This window comes from Schistocerca piceifrons, chromosome 5 (assembly GCF_021461385.2).
Source record: "Schistocerca piceifrons isolate TAMUIC-IGC-003096 chromosome 5, iqSchPice1.1, whole genome shotgun sequence".
NCBI classification, from domain to species: domain Eukaryota; kingdom Metazoa; phylum Arthropoda; class Insecta; order Orthoptera; family Acrididae; genus Schistocerca; species Schistocerca piceifrons.
In genome coordinates, this window is record NC_060142.1 from 627032391 (window position 1) to 627058207 (window position 25817).

General features: G+C 41.6%; 1 protein-coding gene across 1 annotated transcript in view; it reads right to left on the bottom strand.

The window, feature by feature from the left end:
* LOC124797946 (adenosine deaminase-like protein) overlaps nucleotides 1-25817 on the bottom strand; it is an 85486-nt gene that overhangs the window by 12736 nt on the left and 46933 nt on the right. The window contains exon 4 of the mRNA XM_047261090.1: nucleotides 15473-15713. Within this exon, the coding sequence (XP_047117046.1) occupies nucleotides 15473-15713 (241 nt within the window). The remainder of the gene's footprint in view (nucleotides 1-15472; nucleotides 15714-25817) is intronic.

Consider the following 25817-nt stretch of genomic DNA (forward strand, 5'->3'; position numbering starts at 1 on the left):
GTTTGCCATCAATGACAGCCCCATCAGGCAACTGGTGACAGCTGAGTAGACAGCGGACCTCGGGCTAGAAGCATATGCACTTGGCACTTTGTCATCACTGACTTGTATGAACCAATGTTGGGGGCAGACTCCCACTGCAACTTCCACTTCTCACTCCCTGTCAGACCTAGCAGCAGGGTTATCATGCCAGACTATTACAGGGGAGTCAGAACTCAGGCATCGACCCCTGCTCCATCTAGAACAAAAACCGGGTGCTCCCTTCAGGACAGTCACCCTTGAACACCCAGGGAATATGACCTCCACACAATGACCTAGATATAAGAAGAGACTAAACAGGAAAGGGTAGGAATGCTGAAAGAAAACTCTGACCTGAAACTTTAATTACATTTGTTACAAACGGAGCTGGACAACATGCAAGCTTACCTCGCACCCCTATGACAAGAACAACAACACGGGACAACAAGCTCCAACTGACCAACACACACCACACCATATTCACAGGTCAGTATGGTGAACAACCTTCACAGTGTGTACACTACCCCCACATATGCTCCCATAGCCCCACCCTCACTGCACACAAATTACACAGTGGAGGGTGAAACGCAACCAAATAAGAACCATGCCAGGACCATGGATCAAATTTAAAGTGCGGCACCTGGCATGCAACGGACTGCGTGCAACCAAAAATATCACAGAAGAATTGTTACGGGCAGATATACTCAGAGAGAAATATGATCAGAGAATTTTTGGCCACCAATCACCTGGTGCCCAAACAAGACTGATCATACAAACTGTGTGGCGATTACCATTCCTCAAATGCACATGCAATAACTGATCGATACCCCAGTCCAAACATCCAGTATTTTATGCGTGGCTTAGCTGATTTTCTATTTTCAGTGTGATAGACTGCAAAAAGTGTATCTCCAGATCCCTACGGTGAGTGACAATGTACCAAAAACAGTAGTAATAACACTGTTCCGGTCGTGTGATTTTTTATTTGTACCATACAGCTTAAAAATGCAGTCATTTTACTGACAAAATAATGTTAAGATTCTCTTTCTGTTTTTCACATTTAGATGACATTTTGGTTTTTCCACCTTCACAACAAAAACATGAGTAGCACCTCTGCATCATTTTTGAAACACTCAAACACTATGGTGTAGTGACAAATGATAAGGAATGTCAACTTGGCCAAGCATAATTAATTCCTCAGCCACTTCATCAGCCAATCCATGGTTTGACATATGTCAGAATGAACTGAACTAATACAATCACTTGCTTGACTGACCAACTATAAGAAATTACAGAGGTTTCTCAGAGCAATAAATTTCTATAGAAGTCCTCTGCCACAAGCTGTGGCAATGCAAGTCCCGCTCATAGATATGCTTGCAGGTAAAAACAAATGTGACAAGCAGCCTCTGACATGGACAAAGGAAATGCAACAGGCGTTTGAAAATATCAAACTCTCCCCGAACAGGCCTTCACGCTTGCTCACCCCTTCACAAACACCCTCTTGTCTGCCACAGTTGATGCCAGTGAGATAGCAATTGGGGCACTCCCCAACAACTTGACAATGGGGAACAGCAACTACTGTGTATCCTTTTACGAATTACTCTTTCATAATGCAAATAGTCCACCTTCAACCGCAACCTGCTAGGCATGTAAAAGGCAGTTGTGGCATTTCAAAGCACATGTAGAAGGCAGGGCACAATTTATACTGACCGTCAACACCTCGCAAAAGCTATACATAACCTGGGTACAGATTGCCCTCTGAGACGTTTCCACCACCTCGGCTATGTCGGTCAGTTTACTGCCAATGTCCAACACACCAAGAGTACTGACAACATAGTGGTGGACTACCTGTAACACATCAATATGCTACCTATGAGCATTAACTACAAAGAGCTTGCCTTGGCAGATCCACAAATCTGCAAGCTTCTGAGGGATGAACTGGCTGGCCTGAAATTTGAAAGCCCCACTCTTCCCGGTTCTGACAAACAAATCTGGTGCAATGTGTTGTAAGGTAGAATCCACCCTTCAGTTCCACTTCTGGTGCAGAAATGTGCCTTCAACAGCCTCCACCGCTTGTCACTCCTGGCGGTACAACCTTCTACCGAGCTAGTCACCGAATGTTTTGTCTGGGCAGATGTGAAACAAAATTGCAGACAGCGGACACAGGCTTGCAAAGCATGCCAATGCTACAAAAATAAGGATACAGTCGGTCTGCTGCCGGTGGCCACTGGCGACAGATACTAGTTTTATGCGACTGACCACATTATCAGGTAGGTCAAGGCCCCGTCCCCACTGGCTATTACTCTAAAGATCACAGCAAGGATATTCGTGCAATACGGATTTCGCACTACACATGTCAGGCTGCCATCACCTTGGACCAGTGTTGCTAGTCGGCCTCATCCGTGGAGCTTCACAACCTATGTGGTGTTAAACATTACCACACCACTGCCTACCTCCCACAGAGCAGCAAACTGGTAGAGTGATGGCACCACACTGAGTGACTGAAAAGGCACATCTTGCGTATTAGAATACAATCGCGACAGCCTCACGGACGTGCCGAGATCTTCGCATGTGAGGCCCTAGTGAATTTTGAGTTCATCGTGCCTCACAATGACACTGCAAGGGCATCCCACCAGCCCCTCGAGGTCCTGCGGAGAGGAGAAACCACCTTTGACATACTTCCTCGCAAAAAACTCACAACATTGCACATACTCAAACCCGCCCGGGTCCTACACGATGCTACCTATGCTCAGGACACTCACACTTCATCATCTATTGCTGACACATGGCAGCAAATTGACATCTGCACCAACCAAAGTTGCTGCAATGACACCTTTGGCCCATTCTTCTCACATCCCTCTGGACGCCACTTCGCAATCCTGTCGACCAGCACCTCACCTCGACGATTACACCCTTGACTATAAGAAAATGATATTCCTCCTCCCCCTGATGCTCGACACTATGAGTGGGGATGCTACATGGGGACTTAACCTGTAGGAGATGTGTAATATGTCATAAACTACAATCTCTGACACTACCAACATCTTTGTTCTTCTACAAGGTCCAAGGGCAAGCATACTCCCCATGGAGTTAGTTGTGATACTAATAAAGCAAAGCACATATAACTGTATCCTACAGTATTAAGAATTCATTCAGTACACTTCCCACACGGAAGACCTACACATCTACATACTCACATTACCTAAAATAAGGGAAAGGCAACCTCTCACCTATAGCAGATTAACACATGAAACCCAGATGTAAGACAGAAAAACAGCACACACTGTAGTAGGATGGCCGGAGTGGGTGACGTGGTCGGGGTTGTAGGGCATGGCTGGGTACAAGAAGGTGGCTGTTCTTAGCAATCTTCCTCTTTATTGTTGGTTCTCCCAAGGCATTTTCTGGTAGCTCAGCCCCACTGCTCGTGTCATGGTGGAGACGTGCTGATGCACGCTGTCCGGGGAACGCAGTGCCGCACTCGGTCAGTGGCTGCGCAGGCGGTAGGATGTTAGCAGCACGAGGTGCAGCCCAGCTTGCAGATGCGGCAGCTCGTGATGACACCGGGAGTCGCTGATGCAGCAGCGGGCAACGCCCCCCACCGACCGGTCCTCGGAGACATGCGTCACGGGTGATGATGACGTGACAGCGACCAAACGCCCAGTTGGTAGAACCGAATGCCAATGCCCACCTCTCATGCCCTTAAATAGTGCAGATCTCTGCTGAATCCGCCGGTTACGCAGCGGTGTTTTTATTAGAAAGTTCTCGATGAGTTGGCTAACACAACCACGCCACACGTGGCCCGCACCTGTGTAATTCTGCTAACGCTGCATTCTGATGGCTGCCGCGCACGTACACATATACCGATGCTCGTTGAAAAACTGTGTCACCTGCATAACGTGCCGGCCAGCCTTCGTCCGCCGTTTGCCGTGAGGCTGGTGCATCATGTACTGGAACACACTAAATCTCAATTTCGCACTGTATTTCCTAAAGATAACCCCTTGTCCTCTACAATTCCTCCCTCGTACGAAAAGAATTCATCCCTGAATTCAACCAAAAAGTCAAAACAACTACAGTTCACTTCACAAACACCACAAAATGTGATTGATTTACTATTTACACTGTGTTCATTCACTTCTATCCTCAGTCTAATCTTTGCCCATAAACACTACTCAGTGTTCTGCTGCAGTGCCTCACAACTGTTCAGTGATTTTGTCTGGACCCTTACATTAAAGGTTGGAAGGGGGTGGGATCTGGGCTACCTTCCTCTTGAGCCGATAGTACACTAATCCTAAGACAAAGATAAAAATACAGGTGGCGGTGGTTGATGATTCAATAACTAGTAAGCGTTGCTTATGCTCATTACGGTACTCATGCACTCGTTGAAAAAGATGTTCCATAGTTATACGTCCATCCTGAGCTGCTAGCATCCAGTCCAGAGAGGCGAGCAAAGTCGGGTCTAATGTGCTATTCAAAACAGTGAGATTTTCTTTCATGATGAATTGCACCGGTTGGTTGGGTACATAGATCAATGAGCGTGTTATGTTCATGATTGTAGCTCCAGTAATCACGGCTGGTAAACGGAAAGTTGGCCTTGAAATGTCACACTGTGTGCCGTTAATTAACAGTCCCTGCTCCTGTAATTCTATTCTTTGCATACTCCCTTGCTTACCCTCCTCGTAACAAACGCAAATAACAACTGTATTTTCCATTACTGAATATACCCAATGTGGACCCACTTGCTGAAAGAACTGCTCCGTGCCTTCTATAATTTCCTTAGGGCACTCCGCAACTGGTTCTTGAGAGCGGAATAGAAAATACTCACAAGATTTGGGAACAGTGTGTAACAATTTCACGGGGCAGATGGTAACTGGACCTGTTCGACAACGCAGCAAGTCTTGTGCAGTGAGGAACGCATGAGCTTGTCTGTTACATGCCACTAACAGTATTTCACATACGGTTAATTGTATGAATTTCTGCAAAATTTCCCACTTCACTGGATATGTATGCAAGGTTTAACATTCAAATTTACAATCCTTACATGTTAATGGTATTATGATATGAATTCTCAGCAGGGTGCCTGTCCGCACACTGGTAACAGTGGCCATTTTGTAGTACAGAGATAAGTGTTCGTCTGTTAATGTCATCAGTAGCTCCAAGGATGTGGGCAATTCCGATTGAACTTTCCGTAATCCTTCCCGAAGTTGTTCCATAAGTAACAGTACCAGGGTTAGGTGCCCGCGCATTGCGTGCAAAAGCTGATTGTGGTAGCCGCTATTACCCCTGTGTGTCATTAAACCTTGATTGATTAGCCACCATGGAATGAAGTTCATTAAATGTATCCTCTAATTTACAGGTTTCGTCTTCAACCGCCCAAATATTACAGTCCACCCTTAAGGTCCATTGATGTCCGGACATAATTACGTACGCTTGTCGTGAGAACAAAATATCACTTGATATAGGATGTACCTTCAAGGCTTCAGCTAAGTTGCAACAGCAAAACAGAATAACTATACTGAGAGATAGTGTACACCTTCCCTCTTCCCTCTTCAGTGCAACCCATGATGCTGGAACTGCTGGTCTTACCAGAACGTCACACCTTCTCAGAAACAAAAGAAAAACAACTCACATTAGCTCTTCCTTTTTACGCATGGCCTAAGAGCATAATATCATGTCTGATCACTTCCACAATTAACTTGGTTCTCTTGTTCATCTACTCCTTTCTTATTCTTTTTCTTAGATTCATTTTTCTCTCCACGAGAAGTTACTGCAGAAAATGAAGGAAGTTCCTCAAAATTCCCCTTGAAAGGCCTAATTCAGCTCACACGCACAATAGTAGGGCAAGTTGGAAGCTGTAATTTTACATTCACTGGGGATGTCATCTCGATCACCTGGAAAGGACCTTGATAATGGGATACAAATTTTTTCATTTTGCCTTTTGGCACATACAGATTAGTCATCATCACCCATTGTCCTACATGATATTTGCGTAAAGCCACCTTTCTATTGTGAACTTTGTCCTGTCTCTCTAACACTTTAGTGTTCATTTTTTTCACCTGCTGCCAGATTGTTTTCAACTTTGTGGATAAATCCTTAACAGCCAAAATATCGGTTCCTGGTGGGGTCTTGAGCAATTCAAATGGAGATGGCATCTTACGACCGAACAGTACTTCATACGGAGACAATCCTGTACTTTCATGCACTTTTGAGTTATACGCCGTGGTTACAAATGCCAATAGGGTATCCCTATTGCTGTGTTGAGAATTTACATAATAACTTAACATCTTAGCTATTGTATGATGAACTCTCTCCTTACGACCATTAGCCTGCGGGTGTAATGCACTTGTTCTCAATTTCTTTACATGCAACAAATTGCATTACTGTTTCATCGAATCGGACATAAAGTTTGAACTTTGATCTGTAATTATGGTTTCAGGTGTTCCGAATTTCAATATCCATTGATGTACCATGGCGTGAGCCACTGTTTTGGCTCGCTGGTCTGGAATAGCTGTCATAGACACACAGCGCAAAAAATGATCTATTATTGTTAAAACACAGTGATTACCTGCTGGTGTTTGCACAAACGGTCCTAAGACGTCTACGCCAAGTAATTGGAGAGGTCTACGCGCTTCCGGTAGTTGTTGCAACACAATTTTCTGATGATTCAATTCCGCCCGTTGAGCACACAGAATGCAATTTTTTACGTATTAATCGACATCTTGCCTATGCGTTGATCACCAATAACTCTGTGCTACCCTCCTTTCCATTGCTCTTCGATCTGAATGACCAGAAAACATTGAATCATGTGCTTGCCTTAAAATTTCGCTTCGCAATTTTTCTGGTACGACTATGCGTGGACCGTTCCTAGTTTTATGGTACAATATCCCGTCTTCCATAACAAACTGTTGCTGTGAGGTAAATCATTGACAATCTGTGTCAGCGGTTTGTGCCTCCACCCATTCATTCTCATTTATTCCTGTGCATTCCATGGCGCATATTTTACGACTCAGATCATCCGCGTTTCCATCCGATTTACCTGGTCAATGAATCACTTCAAAATTGTACTCACTAAGACACAAAGCCCACTTACTTAATCTACTCATTGGGTCTTTAAGCCCTAACAACCACTTAAGTGCTGCATGGTCAGTAATCACCTTGAAATGTCATCCATACAAATAACACTGGAAAGAGGTTATTCCGAAAATTAATGCCAATAGCTCCTCCTCGGTTGCTGAGTAATTTTTTTCTGCATTGTTTAGCTGTCTGGAAGCATATGCTATTGGGTGTTCCTGTCCATCTATTTCCTGAGATAATACAATGCCCAAAGCAAAATTGCTAGAGTTACAAGATAATATAAACTGCTTACTAAAATCTGGAGAAGCCAAAACCAGACTAGATGTTAACAAATTTTTTAACTTTTGAAAAGCCTCTTCGCATTCTGCTGACCAGTGAAATTTTGCTCCCTTCTTCAACAACTGCGTGATGGGCCTTGCAATTTCCGCAAATTTTGGAGTATACCTCCTGCAAAAATTGGTGAGACCTAAATAAGACTGCAACTCTTTTACTTTTGTAGGTGTTGAGAAATTCATTACCGCCTCTACAAGTTTTGGACCCGTGAGGACACCCTCCTGTCCTATAATATGAACTAAATAACGGACTTCTTGCAACATAAAATGACATTTTTCCATATGAAGAGTTAACCGCACTGCTTTCAGACTATCGAAAACTTCGTGCAAACGACGCACATGTCCTTGCACGTCCTTTGAGAAAACAAATATGTCGTCCAAATATACCATACACTGATTAGGTTTCAGCCCTCGTAACATGCTATCTAGTAACCGTTGGAAGGTTGCCGGAGCATTTTTGAATCCAAAAGGCATTCACTGATACTGAAAATGACCTGTAGGTGTTGAAAAAGCTGTCTTCAGTCGGTCTTCCAGAGGGACCTCCAACTGGTCGTGAAATACCGACACTGACCCAAATTATCCAGAGTTTCAGTGATATTGGGCATTGGGTATGCATCCGATACAGTTTTTTAATTCAGGAAACGATAATCACAACAAAAACGATATGCCTTGCCCCCATCAGGTGATTTTCTACCCACTATTACAACAGGAGCGGAACAGGGACTACTCCTGGTTTCTGTTATCCCATCCCTAAGCTGTTGATTAATAAATTCTTCCACGACAGGATGTAAAATTTTTGGAACACGGAACACGATACAGACGTTTATACACCGGTGCTTCATTCCCAGTGGGGATGTAATGCTGAACTAACGGTGTGGCAGGCAATGGACCATGAGAATTAAATAACTCTTTATATTCCGTCAAAAGGTTCTCCACGACTTCTCTGTCTTGCCCTTCTAAATGTGCAACTTTACCCTTCAGTGCAGACCAGCTGACAGACTCTCCCGGCATTGTGTAATCTGCTGTGAAATCCTTATCTTGTTCATCTTCCCCTATTATCTCCAGATTTGCTATCACAGTACCCCATGCTAACTGCATCTCTTCAAGGCCAAAATTATCATTACTGACAGGCAGAAACTTTTTTCCTTCTATCTCCCACACGTAGGACACGCTATGGCACGTAAAACACTTCATTTAATCCAGTGGCTCATCTCAGACAAAGGTTCAACGACACACAACGAATTTACCGGCATGCTAGCTCCAACATCTGCCCAGATTACTTTCCCTGTACCCTTCGGTATAGTATCCTGCGAGTGAGCCCTAAGGGACCTTGTACGCAATTTAGGTGGCCCACCCAACGTCTGGGCGTTTCCTTGCGACAGTAATGGTTTTCTGGCCACAGAACCTAGGTGAAATTGTATTCCATCCAGTTCTACTGTATGCCGTTCCAGGTTAACTTTTGCGTGATGCGCAACCAAGAAATCCAGTCCGAGTATGACATCATAGCTGCTGCCAACAACTGGAAGAACTTCTACTTTCACCTGGAAGTTCCTCATTCACACTCGGAAGTTTAACACCGCTGAACCGAGTGACTTCACCTGCCCCACACACGCCACTTAACGCCCAGCGTGGTGATTTTAATTCTACTTTACTGAGTACATTTCTATTTTTCTCGCCACGGATATCTGAGACCCGGTATCCAATAAAAATTTGCACGGTCTGCCCCTCACCAAGCTGGTCAGAAAATAGTCTGCCACTGATTCTGCACTAGCATTAATCCTTACCGGGGGTGTTGCACAGTGGACACACCACCCCCTGCCCCATTTAACTGAGGGGGGTGAGGCCCACCTTGCAGGTTCCTATCATGTTTCTGCCAGGATCCATTGCAATTAAGCTCCATATGACTCCAACGTCTGCATTTCCTGCACTTCACTTCCTTGCAATCGCGTCTAATGTGTCCCATCTGACCACATCTGAAACATTTTATTTCTGCATTAAATACTGCTTTCCTGTCCCGCGTCTTTGTTACTGCTTCAACTTCCTCTAACACCACAGCGATTCCGACTGCCTCATTGAGAGTCTTATGGAATTCCATCCTAATCTAGTGGGAGGTTTCGGGTTGTATTCCCCACAAAAATGCGTCTAGTGCCCTCTGCTCAGCTTCCTGCAGAATGGCTTCATTAACCCTATCGGAATCCGTTAGCTCATAGGTATTAACATTAATTTTTCGAATTCGATCTACAAAAGCTTCTATTGATTGCTCATTCCTTTGATACATTCTATTCAATTGTTCCCGATAATATCTAGACATATTTTTCCTCCGATATCCTTCCAGCAACCCTCTTTTGAATACTTCAAATGTCCGAGCATCCCTTAATTCTTCATGGTATGTAACTTAGGCTCTGGCATCATCAGTTACTTTCAACTTAGCCACATGCAAAAGTGTTTCTGCACCCCAATTTCCCAATTTAGCGGCTGTGCTAAGGTTCTCAAAAAAAAAAAAATAAATAAATAAATAAATAAATAAAATAAAATAAAATAAAAAATACAAAAAAAATAAAAAAAATCATAACATCCTCCCCAGCTTTTCCCGAGAAAGAGGTGACCAAAGATGCAGCATTAGTGTCAAGAATTACTGCATTAACAGGAAACCGTTCTTTGCTTGCTTCTTTAGACCGAGCAAGCTCTATCTCTAATTCCAACACTTGCTCAAGTAGCTGCTGAATAGCCACCTCGGCTGACACAGACTGCTCCATCACTACCAACTATCGAATCAAGACTACAGTAAGCCCAGAAAGAAGAACAGGAAGGGAACCACATATCCTCGTTGATTACCACGCACAATTTCCTCCAAATCCAGGGAGAAGACCACTATTGTCACCAATTGTAACAGGAGTGTGTGATGCGCAGGTTGCCCGACTGACACCACTTGTAATAGGATGGCTGGAGTGGGTGACACGGTCGGGGTTGTAAGGTGTGGCTGGGTAGAAGAAGGTGGCTGTTTTCAGCAATCTTCCTCTTTATTGTTGGTTCTCCCAAGGCATTTTCTGGTAGCTCAGCCCCACTGCTCGTGTCATGGTGGAGACGTGCTGATGCATGCTGTCCGGGGAACGCGGTGCCGCGCTCAGTCAGTGGCTGAGCAGGCGGTAGGATGTTAGCAGCACGAGGCACGGCCCAGTTTGCAGATGCGGCAGCTCGTGACGACACCGGGAGTCGCCGATGCAGCAGTGGGCAACGCCCCCCACTGACCAGTCCTCGGAGACAGCGTCACGGGTGATGACGTGACAGCGACCGAATGCCCAGTCGGTCGAACCGAATGCCGATGCCCACCTCTCATGCCCTTAAATAGTGCAGATCGCTGCTGAATCTGCCGGTTACGCGGCGGCGTGTTTATTAGAAGGTTCTCGATGAGTTGGCTAACACAACCGCGCCACATGCGACCCGCACCTGCGTAATTCTGCTAACGCTGCGTTCTGATGGCTGCTGCGCATGTACAAACATACCGATGCTCGTTGCAAAACTGTGTCACCTGCATAATGCACCGGCCAGCCTTCGTCCGCCGTTTGCCGTGAGGCTGGCGCATCGCGCACTGAAATACACCACACACACACACACACACACACACACACACACACACACACACACACATGGCCACAGCAATAAAGATGAAGATGGAGAAGGTTGAAAGGGGGGAAGGGAAAGGGAGGGGGGGAGGAGGAGGAGGAGGAGGAGGAGGAGGAGAGTCAGTAGGGGGATGGATGGAGAGAGGGGGGGAGAAAGAGGGAGGGGGGATGGCCACTTGGGTGGGGGGTGGGGAGAGAGAAGTACAGCGTGTCCCAAAATGAATGACCTGATTTTAACTTGTAATAACATTGAGACAAATGTCACTTGGTAACTGAAACAGCACTAGATGTAATGGGCATGGTCTAGAGTTTCAGAAAAAAATCCGCTAGATGTCACTATGAGCGCTGACCTGGAGTGTGCAGCCAGTCTCATGCAATATTGGCATCTGCGCAACACAAGGTGTACTGTGTTATTGAATTTAGTCGTACTCAATCAGTGATTGCAGTTCAGCGCGCATTTCATATTCAGTTTCGTGCTGAACCACCATCACCAAAGAACATTCAACGGTGGTATAAACAGTTTGAAGAAACAGCGTGCCTCTATAAAGCTAAAACTCCTGGCCAGCCATGCATTCCTGAGCAAACAGTGGAACAAATCCAATGAGCATTGGAGTGGAGCCCCCGCAAGTCTACACGTCATGCTAGCCGAGAACTTGCGTTACCGCACATGATAGTGTGGCGTATGTTACAGCGTCATTTAGCCCTTAAAACCATACTGATTACAACTGATACAAGCTCTTCAAGATACTGACAAAGTGAAATGCATGGACTTTAGCAATGCTATTCTAGAAGACATGGAAGATGACACTTTTATGTCATGGTTGATATTCAGCGATGAGGCAACTTTCCATACTAGCGGTAAGGTTCACCGTCATCATGTGCATATATGGGGGCTCGAAAATCCTCATGAAACAATTGAACACAAAAGTGATTCACCAAAAGTGAATGTTTTTTGTGTTGTTTCGCAAAGCAAGATTTATTGACCCTACTTTTTTTTAGGAAGAAACTGTAACTTGAATCATATCTTGCAATGCTACGGAACTGGTTATTCCCACAACTTGACTCTGACAATTTCATCTATCAGCAAGATGGAGTACCACCGCACTAGCACAACGTGTGCAGTTTCCTCAATGCCAATATGCCTCAACGTTGGATAGGGCGTACAGGAATGCATGACCAGACTTTACACTCTTGGCCTCCTAGGTCCCCTGACTTAACACCATGTGATTTCTTCCTGTGGGGAAATGTTAAACAATGTGTTTACATTCCTCCCTTATCTCATGACATTGATGAACTAAAAACCAGAATATCAGCTGCTGTAGCTTCAGTGACAGAAGACACCTTACGCTCAGTTTGGGATGAATTCGGCTATCGGCTAGATGTCATCCGTGCAGCCAATGGAGGACATATTGAACATTTATGATGGATTATTATAAACTTCTGTCTTTTTCTGAGTAATTTAGTATGCAATTTGTTGGTGTTAAGCCCTTCTTCCTAATAAATAATTCTATTTAAAATTGGGTCATTCCTTTAGGGAAACCCTGTAATAGGACAAGGCAGTGCACAATGTGCATGGAGTGGAAGCGATGTGAACAAAAGAGAGAAGAGAAAAACTAAGGTGAGGTAACAGGAACGGCTTAACACAAGTTTAGGCCAGAGGCAATGCGAGAGCACAGGACATGTTGGAGACACAATGACCATCTGTGTAGTTTAAATAAGCATGTGCTGGAAGGGAGTATCTGAATGGCTCATGTGATGGAGCAGATGTTGAAGATGATGATGATGTTTGGTTTGTGGGGCACTCAACTGCGCAGTTATCAGCGCCCATACAGATTCCCAACCTTTGCTCAGCCCAATCTTGCCACTTTTTATGAACGAAGATGAAATGATGAGGACAACACGAACACCCAGTCATCTCGAAGCAGGTGATAATCCCTGACCCCGCCGGGTATCAAACCCAGGACCCCGTGCTCGGGAAGCAAGAACGCGACTGCGAGACCACGAGTTGCAGACCAGATGTTGAAGTCATATATGTTCTGGTGTGCAGCATACTCGGCAACTGGATCGTCAAGTTTCTGGTTTGCTAGTCTGGTGGTGGCCATCCATGCAAGTATGTAATTGGTTTCTTGTCATGCACACACAGAACATTGCACACTAATTGCAGCATAGCTGATGTATAACTTGGTTGCTTTCACATTTGTCCCTGCCTTTTATTGGGCGGGAAATCCCTGTGGCTGGACTGCAGCAGGAGGTGCTGGTGGGCGTGTGGAACACCACTGGAATGTAAAACCATGAACTCTTGAAGAGCTCACGGATGCCTTCCACAATCTACACAACAACACTGAGTTGTGTATGCTTGTGGGTCAGAGTGTGCCAGGCACATGTCAGTGGTGTATCAGCAACAAGGAAGACAGTTTGAATATAAAAAGAGGAGATGTATACTGTAATATGTTGGTAGGCTTGTACCACGTTCAGATTATTAAAAATTAAAGTAAGTTAAGTAAGTGTGTAGTGACTTTTGCACCACCCTTTGTAAGTGGGACTCAATATTTATAGGTAATTCATTTGAAAAACACTACTGAAATCAAGTAACTATTTATGCTAAACGATCATCCCAGAACCTGAAGCATAGCACCCAGACCAATTTGCAGGCTGCCATCTGACAGCTTCCATGGGGGCAACAAAAATATGATTTTCAATATTTTGCGTAATTATTGATGGAATTTAAAATACTTGAAATTCTGTCATAATCTACTCATTAAGAGGTATAATCTTATATTAAATAGTTAACACCATAAAGTGGGTATTACAGTTAGAAACTGTGTTTGTGTGTGTATGTGTGTGTGTGTGTGTGTGTGTGTGTGTGTGATGTTATTTGAGAACGAGAGCATTTAGCGACGTCCAACTGACTTCTTTTTTTTTTTTACACACAGTTTCAAACTATTTTGAACCATTTTCTCACTGGCACCTCCCACTAAACGGTGAAAGAAAAATAATTCATTGTTTACTACATGTTCACTGTTCATGGCAGCATCAGGTATGGCATTTTCATTTATTACTTATTTACTGTTAATTGTATATGCAACACAGTTTGCAAACAGTATCCACATATACCATTAATGTACTTGCAGTATTATATCAGCGTACGACACATAGTTCACAGGGTATCAAGTGATAAACATTTTGCTGCGTGAAAAACTAACAATGGCATGCAGTAATGCTTCATCAACAGGCTTGGCATTTTAATTTATTACTTCTTTACTACTTATTCAATTTTCAACACACTTTGCAGAGAGTATATACGCATATCACTGAATGTATCTGCAACATTATATCATTCTACGACACATAGGTCAGAAGATATGTTGTCATAAACATTTATATGCGTGAAAAACTTGTGTTTGTTTGTGTGTCTATCGACCTGCCAGCGCTTTCGTTTGGTAAGTCACATCATCTTTGTTTTTAGATATAAAAACTAGGTTTTGTTTGAAATGGAGCACAAATTAACCAGTTTATATTCATTCAGTTTTCATAATGAGAGCACTTAGTGACTTGCAACAAACTTTAAGCATAAATTCAAACCTTTCCTAAACTTTTTCTCACTTACATGCTTAAAAGCAAACATTTGACACATTAACTCATTTGTAAAGTACTCAGACATCTGAAACCGTTTCTACATGGGAGGCTGATTCTTTAAACAATCAGGGGGTTACCAGTTAACTATTAACAGCAGATAAGCAACAGCTCCACAGAAAAACTGAGGAGGCAGCATCTTTTCTCAGAATAGCAGCGTTTTTACTAAGCTACTCAAAATTAAATTTAGAAAGCATAAGAGTGAACAGCACTAAGAAGTACAGTGATAGTTTATTGCTATTACAGTATACAGATGAAGTTTCTTTGAGGTCTTTGTCTTATGTTAATGAACTCTGTAACTCATTCACCATCCATGAAATTTCTCCTTTTTTATGGGATCTACAGAATGTGATGAATGAATGAATCTTCCCAGGCTAGTGGTTATGGAGGGAGGGGAAAGAACTGCAGGAACTGGGGGTGGGAAAGATATGGAGCAAGGGGCAGAATGATGAGGTAATGGGAGGTAGAAGAGCAGACAGTTGACAGTCAGTGGCAGCAGATGACAGGGACTTAATAACATAAGAACCACAAAGCTGAGGTGTGAAGCTAGAGAGACAGAGATAGGAAACTTTTCAAAATTTTTACATATGTACACATGCTATGCATCAATCAGCTGCAGGTGACTGGTTGCCTTTCCATCATGTAAACTACATCATCATAATATTCATACAATTTTATTTTTTCTGCTGTGTGTGTAATTCAAAATTGGTTGTAATCTGGAAAGGGGTTTGCAACAAGTAACAATCACAAAATAACAGAACATAACAAAAGATACATACTGTCTGACTGCTGCATCATTACCTCTGCACAATGAAGGGACAACTTCAACCCAGATGATCTAGCCTTCTGTAACAGAGGCAAAAAGTCTTCAATACGTCCTTTGCATGGATGGCCACTGAGGTCAATTCCCACCACAATGTCTGGATACTTAAAGTGCATATCCACTGCTAACAGAACATTTTCTTCTGCTTCTGTTAATCCTCTCTGGCGATCTACTGACACTATAAGTTTTGTTAATATGTTTCTTGATATATTTGCCTTTCTGAAAATAATACAGTGAGCAGCACTAATTTACCATTACTCTCATAAAGGACCACAGCAATAAACAACAGAGCATAATATTTGTAGGTAAAGAAAAACCAGAATTAGCATGAAATGGAAAGAGAAGCAGAGAGGAAGAACAGATTCTTAATGATCACAACATGTATTTATAAAAGGAAAAAATAGTCCACAATGAACTTCAACAAACTAAATATAGGGGGGGAAAAATATGACAATGATGATGGAAATGAAAGAGGGCACGAAACCACTCATTTCCACATGAAATCGTGGTTGGCATAAAGACACACTTAAAAGATTAGACAATCACATTAGCATTTAAGCTTTTGCTCTTTTTCTAGTACTAATATGAAGTTAGTCTCTCTCTCTCTCTCTCTCTCTCTCTCTCTCTCTCTCTCTCTCTCTCTGTCTCACACACACACACACACACACACACACACACACACACACACACACACACACACACACACAATGTACATAATCAAGACCATATACAAATAAAGTTACGATATTATGAAATGATAGTTGCTATTCACCATATAGCAGAGATGCTGAGTCATTGATAGGCACAACAAGACTGCCACAAAATAAGCTTTTGGCCAACAAGGCCTTTGTCAAAAATAGACCACACCCACTCACTCACTCACCCCCCCCCCCCCCCCCCCCCCCGCACACACACAGACACACACACCACACGCACATGACTATAGTCTGTGGCAACTGAAAAGTGGCTTCAGTTGCACAGACTTTGGTCATGTGTGTGAGTTGCACTTGTGTGTGTGTGTGTGTGTGTGTGTGTGTGTTTGTGTGTGTGTGTGTGTTTTGTCTACTTTTGACAAAATCCTTGTTGACAGAAAGCTTATTTTGTGACAGACTTTTTGTTGAGCCTATCTGTGACTCAGTATTGTCATAGGGTAAGTAATAACTATCCTTTTCATAATATTGTTACATTCCATCCTGGATTTTCCATTGTTTGAAAATAAATTCACACAACTAATTTTTTTTGTTTGTTTGCAGGTACATGTCTGCAGTCATAGTACACATTGAAATCCCCATGAAGCAGTACCATAGCACATTGCTAGAGACGCCAAAACAAAAACAAAATGGCACAGCTCATGGATAAAATGGAGTACTGTGCAGTAATTCATTTTCAGCTGCAGTGGAAATGTTGGACACCACGGCAGTTCAATCCAAATGAGTTCTGTCACTATCTGGTTTGGCCTGACGCAGCTGCAAACATTTCCACTGCAGCTGAAAATGTATTGCAGCACAGTACTCCGCTATACCCATAGGCTGTGCCATTTTGTTTTTGTTTTGGCTTCTCAAGCAACATGCTGCGGTACTGCTGCATAGGGTTTTCAAAGTGTACTATGACTGCAGACAAACAAAAAATTTGTTGTGTTAATTTTTTTATGTGATAATTAAAACTTTATGGCTGCCCCCCATGAGTAATGAGATTTCTTTTGAAACAATGTTCGATATAATTAACATAACTGTAATAGAAACATGTTAGTGTATGATTTGTGAGATTGCTGAGCTGGTCAGCTTCACATAGCAGCAGCACATAATGTGCTGTGTTGAGTTCTGCTTATGAAGAAGATGAGTACACGATGATGCAAGCAGAAAAAAATCCGGTAATTTTTTTGGGATTCACAGGCTCCCATCATGACTGATTATTTTGGAGACATTATTCATTGTTATCAAACCATTTACACAGTGAGCTGAGGTGGCCATGCAAAAAGTGATCTTGCACCACAACATTGTGCCCGCCCACATATTAGGCACTGCAACAGTACAGTTCTTTAGCTGTGCTTCAAAACAGTTTTCTACCTAATCCTATTCTCTAGTTTTTATTTTCATAAAGCAATAAACTTATCAATCCAAACTCCACTCAGTTCATCTGATGAAGTCTATAGAATAATCAGCAAATGAATGAATGAGTGAATGAATGAATCACTCTACTCAGTCTACATCTACATGGCAAATTTACAATTCACACTTAAATTCCTGGCAGTGTGTTCACCATACCACTTTCACACTCTCTTTCCATCATTCCACTCACAAGCAATGCAAGGGAAAAATGAAAACTTAAATCTTCCTGTGCAAGCACTAATTTCTCTTATTTTATTGCAATTATAATTTATCTCACTATAGGTGGCTGTTAACAGAATATTTTTGCATTCCAAGGAGAAACCTGGGGACTGAAATTTCACAAAAAGCTCCTTGCCACAAACAAAAAGCCTTTGTTTCAATGACTGCCACCTGAAATCATTTATCATGTGTGTGACACTCTCTCCCCATTTCGTGATAACACAAAATGGGCGACCTTCTTCGAACCTTTTCATGTCCTCTTGTGATGAAGCAAGCTGGGATAATTTTTACTTCCCATCTTGTTTTGTCTTCTGCCTCCTTTAGTTTGTTTCCACCTTTAATTACCATTAACATATATGAGTGTAATCTGCATTTTCATAAAAGAGAAAGGCTGGCCCTCAGTTTTAACACCAGATCTAATTTTGTGCTTGTTTTATGTATGTATTTAATTTTTGAATTTATTTCGACTATTTCTAGTTAGTATATTTATACAGCAAAATGAGTAATTGTTTCGTCATTTAAATTCTATTGTTGACGAATAAACAAATATAAATTCTTTACTAATTATAATCATTTGGAAGACAAGATACTAGTAATCTTAAAGTGTTTATTTGAATCTATTCGAAAAAAATGTTAGCAAAACTAGCCCATAATTAATTCCAAAGTAAATGACAGTTTTGTCCAACGTATTGTTTGTAGAAACTGTTAAAAACAACCCATTTTTCGATGTATTCAGTTAATTTAATGAGTTAAGTTTTAATTGTAATTTCTGTAAATTAAACATCAAACAATGTGTAGTTTCAGGGCCTATTATTGTGATGATATATAAGGGCCTTATTTTTGGTCACAAGACCGTCAGTCCACAGCCGAGTTTCAGACAAGGAACCAGTGTTGGTTAGGACAACAACAATGCATCAACTTAACAGCGAAATAAGTGTTAAACCAATAGGCTGTGTGTTAAATCAATGACAGCATCTGTTCAGTTTATTTGAAAGACTGTGAACTGTGTGGTTAGTCTTTTATTGATCATAGATGTTCAACAGTAAACTACTGTAGCAGTATGTGGATGTTTGCCTGCTAATTATTAATGAGGCTTATGGGAAGTTAGAACAATAGTGCACTGGCCATATTAAATTTGTATATGGGGGGTTGTGAAAAGTGAAAGTAAACTGCTGTGAAACGCAACTGTGCCTCTGTCAGCTACATCATTTACAGTAGACTGTAATTGCACTTACATTCCCTAATTTTTCAGCCAGTACGTCGTCACCGTGGACAATCAACGAACAAATAAAGCAGGCGAGCATCGTCACATTCTGTCAGTCCTATCTGGTAAGGATCCCATAGCACAGAGAAATATTCTGGCAAGGGACTGACAAGTGTACTACAGGCAGTCTCTTTAGTGGATTTATTGCATCTTATAAGTGATCTACCAATGAAACACAGCCTTTGGTTCACCTTACTCACAACATTATCTACCTGGTTATTCCAATTTAAGCTGTCCATAATTGTAATACCTAGGTATTTAGCTGAATTGACAGCCTTTAAATTTGTGCAATTTATCATGTAACCAAACCTTAACAGATTCCTTTTAGTGCTCATGTGGATGACCTCACAGTTTACATTATTTAGGGTCAACTGGCACCTTTTGCACCATATAGATATCTTATCTAAATCAGTCTTTAATTGTTTTTGGTCTTGTGATGACTTTATAGATGGTAAATAACAACATCATCTGCAAACAATGTAATTGGGCTGCTCAGATTGTCTCCTAAATCACTTATACAGTTTAGGAACAGCAGAGGACCAGTAACACATCCTTGCCAAAAGCCAGATATCATTTCTGTTTTACTCAATGACTTTCTATCAATTACTATGAACTGTAACCTTTCTGGTAGGTAATCAAGAATCCATTTGAACAACTGAGACAATACTCATAGGAATGTAACTTGATTAGAAGCTGGTTGTGAGGAACAGAATTAAAGCCCTTCTGGAAATCTAGAAACATGGGATCAATTTGAGATCAGCTGTGAATAGCACTCATTACTTCATGAGAAGAAAGAGCCAGTTTTGTTGCACAAAAGCAATATTTTCTGGACTTGTGCTGAGTATGTGGCAACAGATTGTTTTGTTCGAGGTAACTCATAATGCTCGAAAACAGTATACATTATAAAATCTTACTGCAAATTGACATCATTGATATGGATCTGTAATTCATCAGATTACTTCTATTTCCTTTCTTGAATAATGGTGTGACTTGTGCCACTTTCCAGTCTTTAGGCATGGATCTTTCACTGAGTAAGCAGTTTTCTATGATTGCTAAGTAAGAAGATACAGATGTTTAGCCTGTGCACTTAACATTAATTAGTAATACTTTTGAGTGAAAGATTGATGATATTTATCAGCAAAAGTACAGCTTTAAGATAAAATTGAAGCTGCCAACAAAACAGTTATCAAAAGAGCTAATATTATACAGTCAGTTCTGGATGTGTGATTTAGGAGAAACAGAAACTACGATGTATTTATGTATGAGGTTTTATGATGAAAATTAAAGTTTCCAAGAGCTTTGACAAATTAGTTTTAATGTTGGTGATGAGATCCAGATGGCAGACAATGTAAGTGAAGGTATTAATCCCTCCCTTTGCATTCATTGATCAATCAAGTACTGGTAGTAAACTAGTCTGCTCTAAGCATGATGGAACAACCAGCTCTGAGCAAATAAAAGGCCTGTAGTCATCAGTGGTCATGTTGAAAATACAGTGGAATCAACTGAAATCAGGTGGAAAAGGCAATGTCTATGCAAAATTATTATGTGGAACTGATAATTTACCAAGGTGAGATTCTAGACACAAGTATTCCATACTAGGTTGAATGAGACGTTTAGTATGAGGATGGTACTGACAAGGGAAAAGTAAAATTTCTGTTTTAGACTATAAGAAAAAGAAGAAGAAGACCCTTAATATGAAAGTAATAAATTTATGTATAGTTTTAAGATGTAGTTTTTGGATAGTATGGATAATTAATTAGGAGAATGGACAGTGATGAGAATTTCCTGACACTGTAATGTTGGTGGCCTTCTGGTTCTGAACAGTTTAACATCTGAAGTGCATAGGTGTTGACAGAGGATGGTGAAGAAAATTAAAGAGGTCAGATTTGCATGAGAGCAGATGGGATAATTAGAGAATGTGTGTTGTAGAATTCGAGAGGGGAAACAAAGGACACAGAAAGAAAAAAAATCAGATCAACATGATAAGTGAAGGAGGCAATAGATTGAACAAGTTAGATGAATACAAAATACACAGCCGAGGAAAGACATTATCAAATGAAAACCAGGGGGAATCTTGAAACTAAAGACCAAAGATGGTGTGACTGCCTACAAAGATTTTGCCTCTGTTTAAACATCCATAAGACTAAGGATCTCAAAATGATTCCACCTCCTGGAACTATACAAATTAATGGAACTCCTCTTACCAGGCTGGACACATTATGATATGTTTTCGACTACAGTGAGATGGCTACATAAATGAGGGAGGTTTGAGTAAGAATCAAAGACACCTGGATCCAATTTAGAGATGTCACTAGTATTATTTGTGATAAGAAGCTGCCTATCCACCTAAAATTAAAGATATACTGCACAATGGTTACCGTATTTACTCGAATCTAAGCCGCATCTGGAAAATGAAACTCGAAATCAAGGAAAAAAAAAAAAAAATTAGCCAAATCTAAACCGCACCTGAAATTTGAGACTCGAAATTCAAGGGGAGAGAAAAGTTTTAGGCCACACCTCCAAATCGAAACAAAGTTGTTCCATTATAATATGAGACAATTTAGGTAGAATGAATGACGATACAGCTACAGTAGTTTGGTTCGAGTCGTAAGCTTAGCAGTTAAGCTTTACCAGGTAGCCATTGCTATGCGTCAGGCGCTCCGTCAGTATTTATACGGGTATCCTTCCTTTTTCACGTGCTTCGTCTGGTTTGAATTGATTGCTTATTTTTCTTTGATCTCACAAGTGCCGTTCTCTTTCTTATAGGTGTTTACGTCACTCTAAGCTGAAAATGCATTATTGTACTGTGTCATGCATTGTTTGTCGCTTGCTGACAACGAGTGTTTATGGCCTGTCGCCGCTCGCCGTATGGCTTGCTTTTGTGCACGGTACCGCCGCTTACAAAAAAAGAGTAATCGTCTCATTAGTGACGCAATGGCAAGAGACTGCTATTTGTTGTTACTTAAACTGCTGCTTTCTTTGATAATGATAAACAAGAACCCAATAATAGACTGCGTATGATAGAAGATGTTCTGAACGAGAGTTTAGAGAAAATTTTTCTCCGTTTGAAAATCTTTGCAGACGCCTCTTTAGTACATTACATTCTGCACAGAAATTAGAGTCATCTTAGATTTAAAAATCTAGTCAATTGCCGTGCTTCATTTCTGAACATCACTATTAGGCATAAGAATAATACGAATATAAATATGACACGTATTCTTCCGCGTTTGCTGCTGTCTCACTCTAGTTTCGTAGTTTATTAGGCAGATAGGATTTAAATGAGATAGCTGCAAACACGAAAGAATACATGACAAAATGTTTATATTCGTAATATTCTTATGGTGAAGAGAATACTGCATGTGATTCACAATTCATAAAAGTTTCTATTAGCAGCCAACTCTTCTCACAGGTAGGAAAAAATTCAGAACGTAGAGTTTCCCATGTTGACAAACATTCCTAACAGTCTTGCCAGTCGGATTTTCGTAGTACATTGAAATGCTGCTACATTCGAAGATGAACAATACGAAATTTGTATTTACTTCGTTGGATAATGTATGAAAATGCAGTGGTCGAAACTCGGGGCGGAGAAAAAAGCTCGTCTTCTAACTTATTTTAAAATTTATTTACTGACGCAGAAGTTTTGGCGCCAGTATTTATCTTTGTGCCTGCAAAGCATGCCTGTGTAGCGTTACATATATTCGACGGCAGAAGTTACTTGTGGCGGAATCTACGAACATTTTTCACAACTTCCGCTTACTTTGCACTCGATTCTAAGCCACAGGCGGTTTTTTTTTGTATTACAAAGCCGGAAAAAAGTGCGGCTTAGATTCGGGTAAATACGGTAGATCAGTTGCATTACATGGAGCCAAGTGTTGGCACACACACAGAAGTGCTGAGCACTTCCTACAAGTCACGGAAATGCAGATACTGAGAAGATCATTAGGTATTTCCCTGCTTGAGCATATCAAAATACAATGACCTGACAACTAGCTGGTGTGCTTCCAATCAATGAGAAGATGCAAGAACAGAGTGTTCAGTAGTACGGACACATCATACGGCCATCACCTACTTCAGTCATCACTCAGCTTATTGTCTCACTTTCAGAGGCCAGAAGCAACATGGAAGACCTAAATTATGGTGGCTGGACACTACAAACACAGATCTAAGATCAAGGAGACTACATCCACAGGAAGGGTTAGACCGTAAGAAATGGAGTTATTGATCCAAAAAGTGAACCCCACTCCAATGGCAAGGTGCTAAGAATATGTAGGAGGAGATGGAAATTAAAAATGAAGATACACAGAAATAAAAATAGAAAAAATGACTACTTAATAGAAAATTGAAGAGACACAATATATATGAAAGTTGACAGGCACAATAATTTTTAGAACCTGTGAATCTTCATGCAACAACAAAAAGAGAAAATAGTAGGAAGCAACAGGATTTTGTACAGGTTGGGCATAAAAGTAACAGGAAATAAGATCAGGTGCACTTGATGTGTATTAATTACAGAGATTCAAGAAAGTTCTCTCTCCAGTTTTTTGTTTGTTCTGAAAAAACACTGCTCCAGACACAATGCAGCCACACTGTGACTGTTGTCCTTGAGGGATCTTAAGCTACTGGGAATATTTATAACTGTTGCCAAGCAGTTTGAAGCTGCTGCAAATACGTGCAGGGCTTAGGAGGGCTGGCTTTGTACATGTACCAGAGATATCATAGGTACCTCAAGTTGTGTCCTTTCCTAAGGAAGCTGTCTTCTCTAAAGAAAGTACATGGTCTACCAACACTCCTCCTCTTCGCTGTGAGTGGCATGTTAGTGGTAGGTCTAAGAGGCCCTGCACAGGGGAGACACAGAACATGGAGTGCTCTGGATCTGCCACTAACTGACAAGTTCGATGTGCCATCTTTCACTGAAACAGAGCCAGTTGGACTCACTTCACTCATTGGCAAACACGCTTCGTCCTGTGTCAAGAGGAGTCAAACATAAAATGATAGGGGTCTATTAATCACTGGCAGTTCAAATACACGAGAAATAATGGTATCCCTTCGGGAAACAGCAGCAAGCGATGGGAAGGATCACCTCATACGTTCAGTGTGTATGCCCAGCAGCCTCATTCAGTGTGTCAAAGAACTGTTTTGGAAACCATAAAGGGGACAGGATGTAGCCAATTGCAGATTGTGTTTATATTCAAACAAGTGATGGGTCATTCCAGTCACTGGCAGAGAAAGTTGAGAAAAACTGCCTTGCACATAGAATTTAAGTGAAGCTCACAACCACAGCATTCTTCCTAGAACTGATTGTGGCCTCCAGGTCTCAGTATAAGAGAACTACAGCTTTTATGTCTCACAGCAGAAGATATGATCGAAGATAACAAGAAACATTGAAGACATATGTTTCAATAAAAAATGTGTCTCCACTCACAAGATTATAACAAAATATCATTATTGGCATGTGCTAGAAAGGTATAAGGTTAGCCCCATTATAATAATCATATACACATAAAACACTACTATCCTTACACACTGTAAGTAATGTCTTATAAGAAATATATGTCTTTGGCAATGCAAGTACCACTGACGACGGGCAACACCCAAAGCTAGTCTGGTAAAATAAACTAATATCAATAAGCAGCTCATGTTAAAGAGCTGATTATTAATATCACAAATTTAAATAACAGACTGAAAAGCTACGCTGTGACTTCCTAGACTTGCACCATACAGTTGAGACTGTATCCAGTCCACATAGTGAAAGATGCAGGACATTCAGTGATGCAGCAGTGAAAGATCCACAGAAATGTCCCCCAGACGTGAGAATATTCAAAACCTAGTGAGCAATAGCCAAATCATTTGCTATAAAGTGCCAGAGTTTGAAGCAGTCTTAAAAAGTAGTGGAGATCACATAATCCTAGCACAGGAAGCTTTGCTAAAACTTGAAATTGACAGCAATGACACTTTGGGGGTAAGTCTCAGTGTATAGGCTAATGAGAAATGGATATAGTGTACTTGTCATAGCAGACAAGAAACTTACACCCCTTGAGACAGAAATTAAAGCTACAAGCAAGATTTTTGTTTTGGCATGAATGTTTGGTATTGTGTGGCAGATGTCTAAGATCTAACTACCCTCCTTACTGCTGCATGTTGCAAGTGGCTGCTCACTACACAGACCCAACGTACAAATAAATGTGAGTGATTGTTTTCCCTCTGTCTCCAGCAGTCACTGCGTTTCCCGGAAGCACGAGGCTCACCACGCGGAGTGCTGCCAGCGCTGGCACTACACCATGCCTCCTCAGAGCTGATCCTCATATTCTTCCGTGGCTTGGCTACACAGGTCGTCACTCGGTCGATCTACGCCAATTGCACACTGGTAGTCACTCTGTGGCCAAGCACCGATCATCTGGTACCCACATACGGAACTCCCAGTGCCGAGCACAGCAGAATCTCATATGGAGTCGCTCTGTGGCTGAGTGCTGACCATCCTTAGACCCTGAAAACGGAGCTCCCTTTTGGAGCTTGCTTTCAGATTAATGCTCACCTGTATCCAAAGACCGAGGAGCACACCATCTGCTACACATCAGCCCAGTGGTCCATTAACAAGTGCCTCCTCTGCACCGAAGTGTTGAACATCACTTCTGACATCGTTTCTGAGCTATTGAAATGTTTCTACTCTTCCTATTTTGGTGAAAGTGTTGATAAGTAAAACAACTCATTAGTGGATCTGTAGTATTTTTGTAG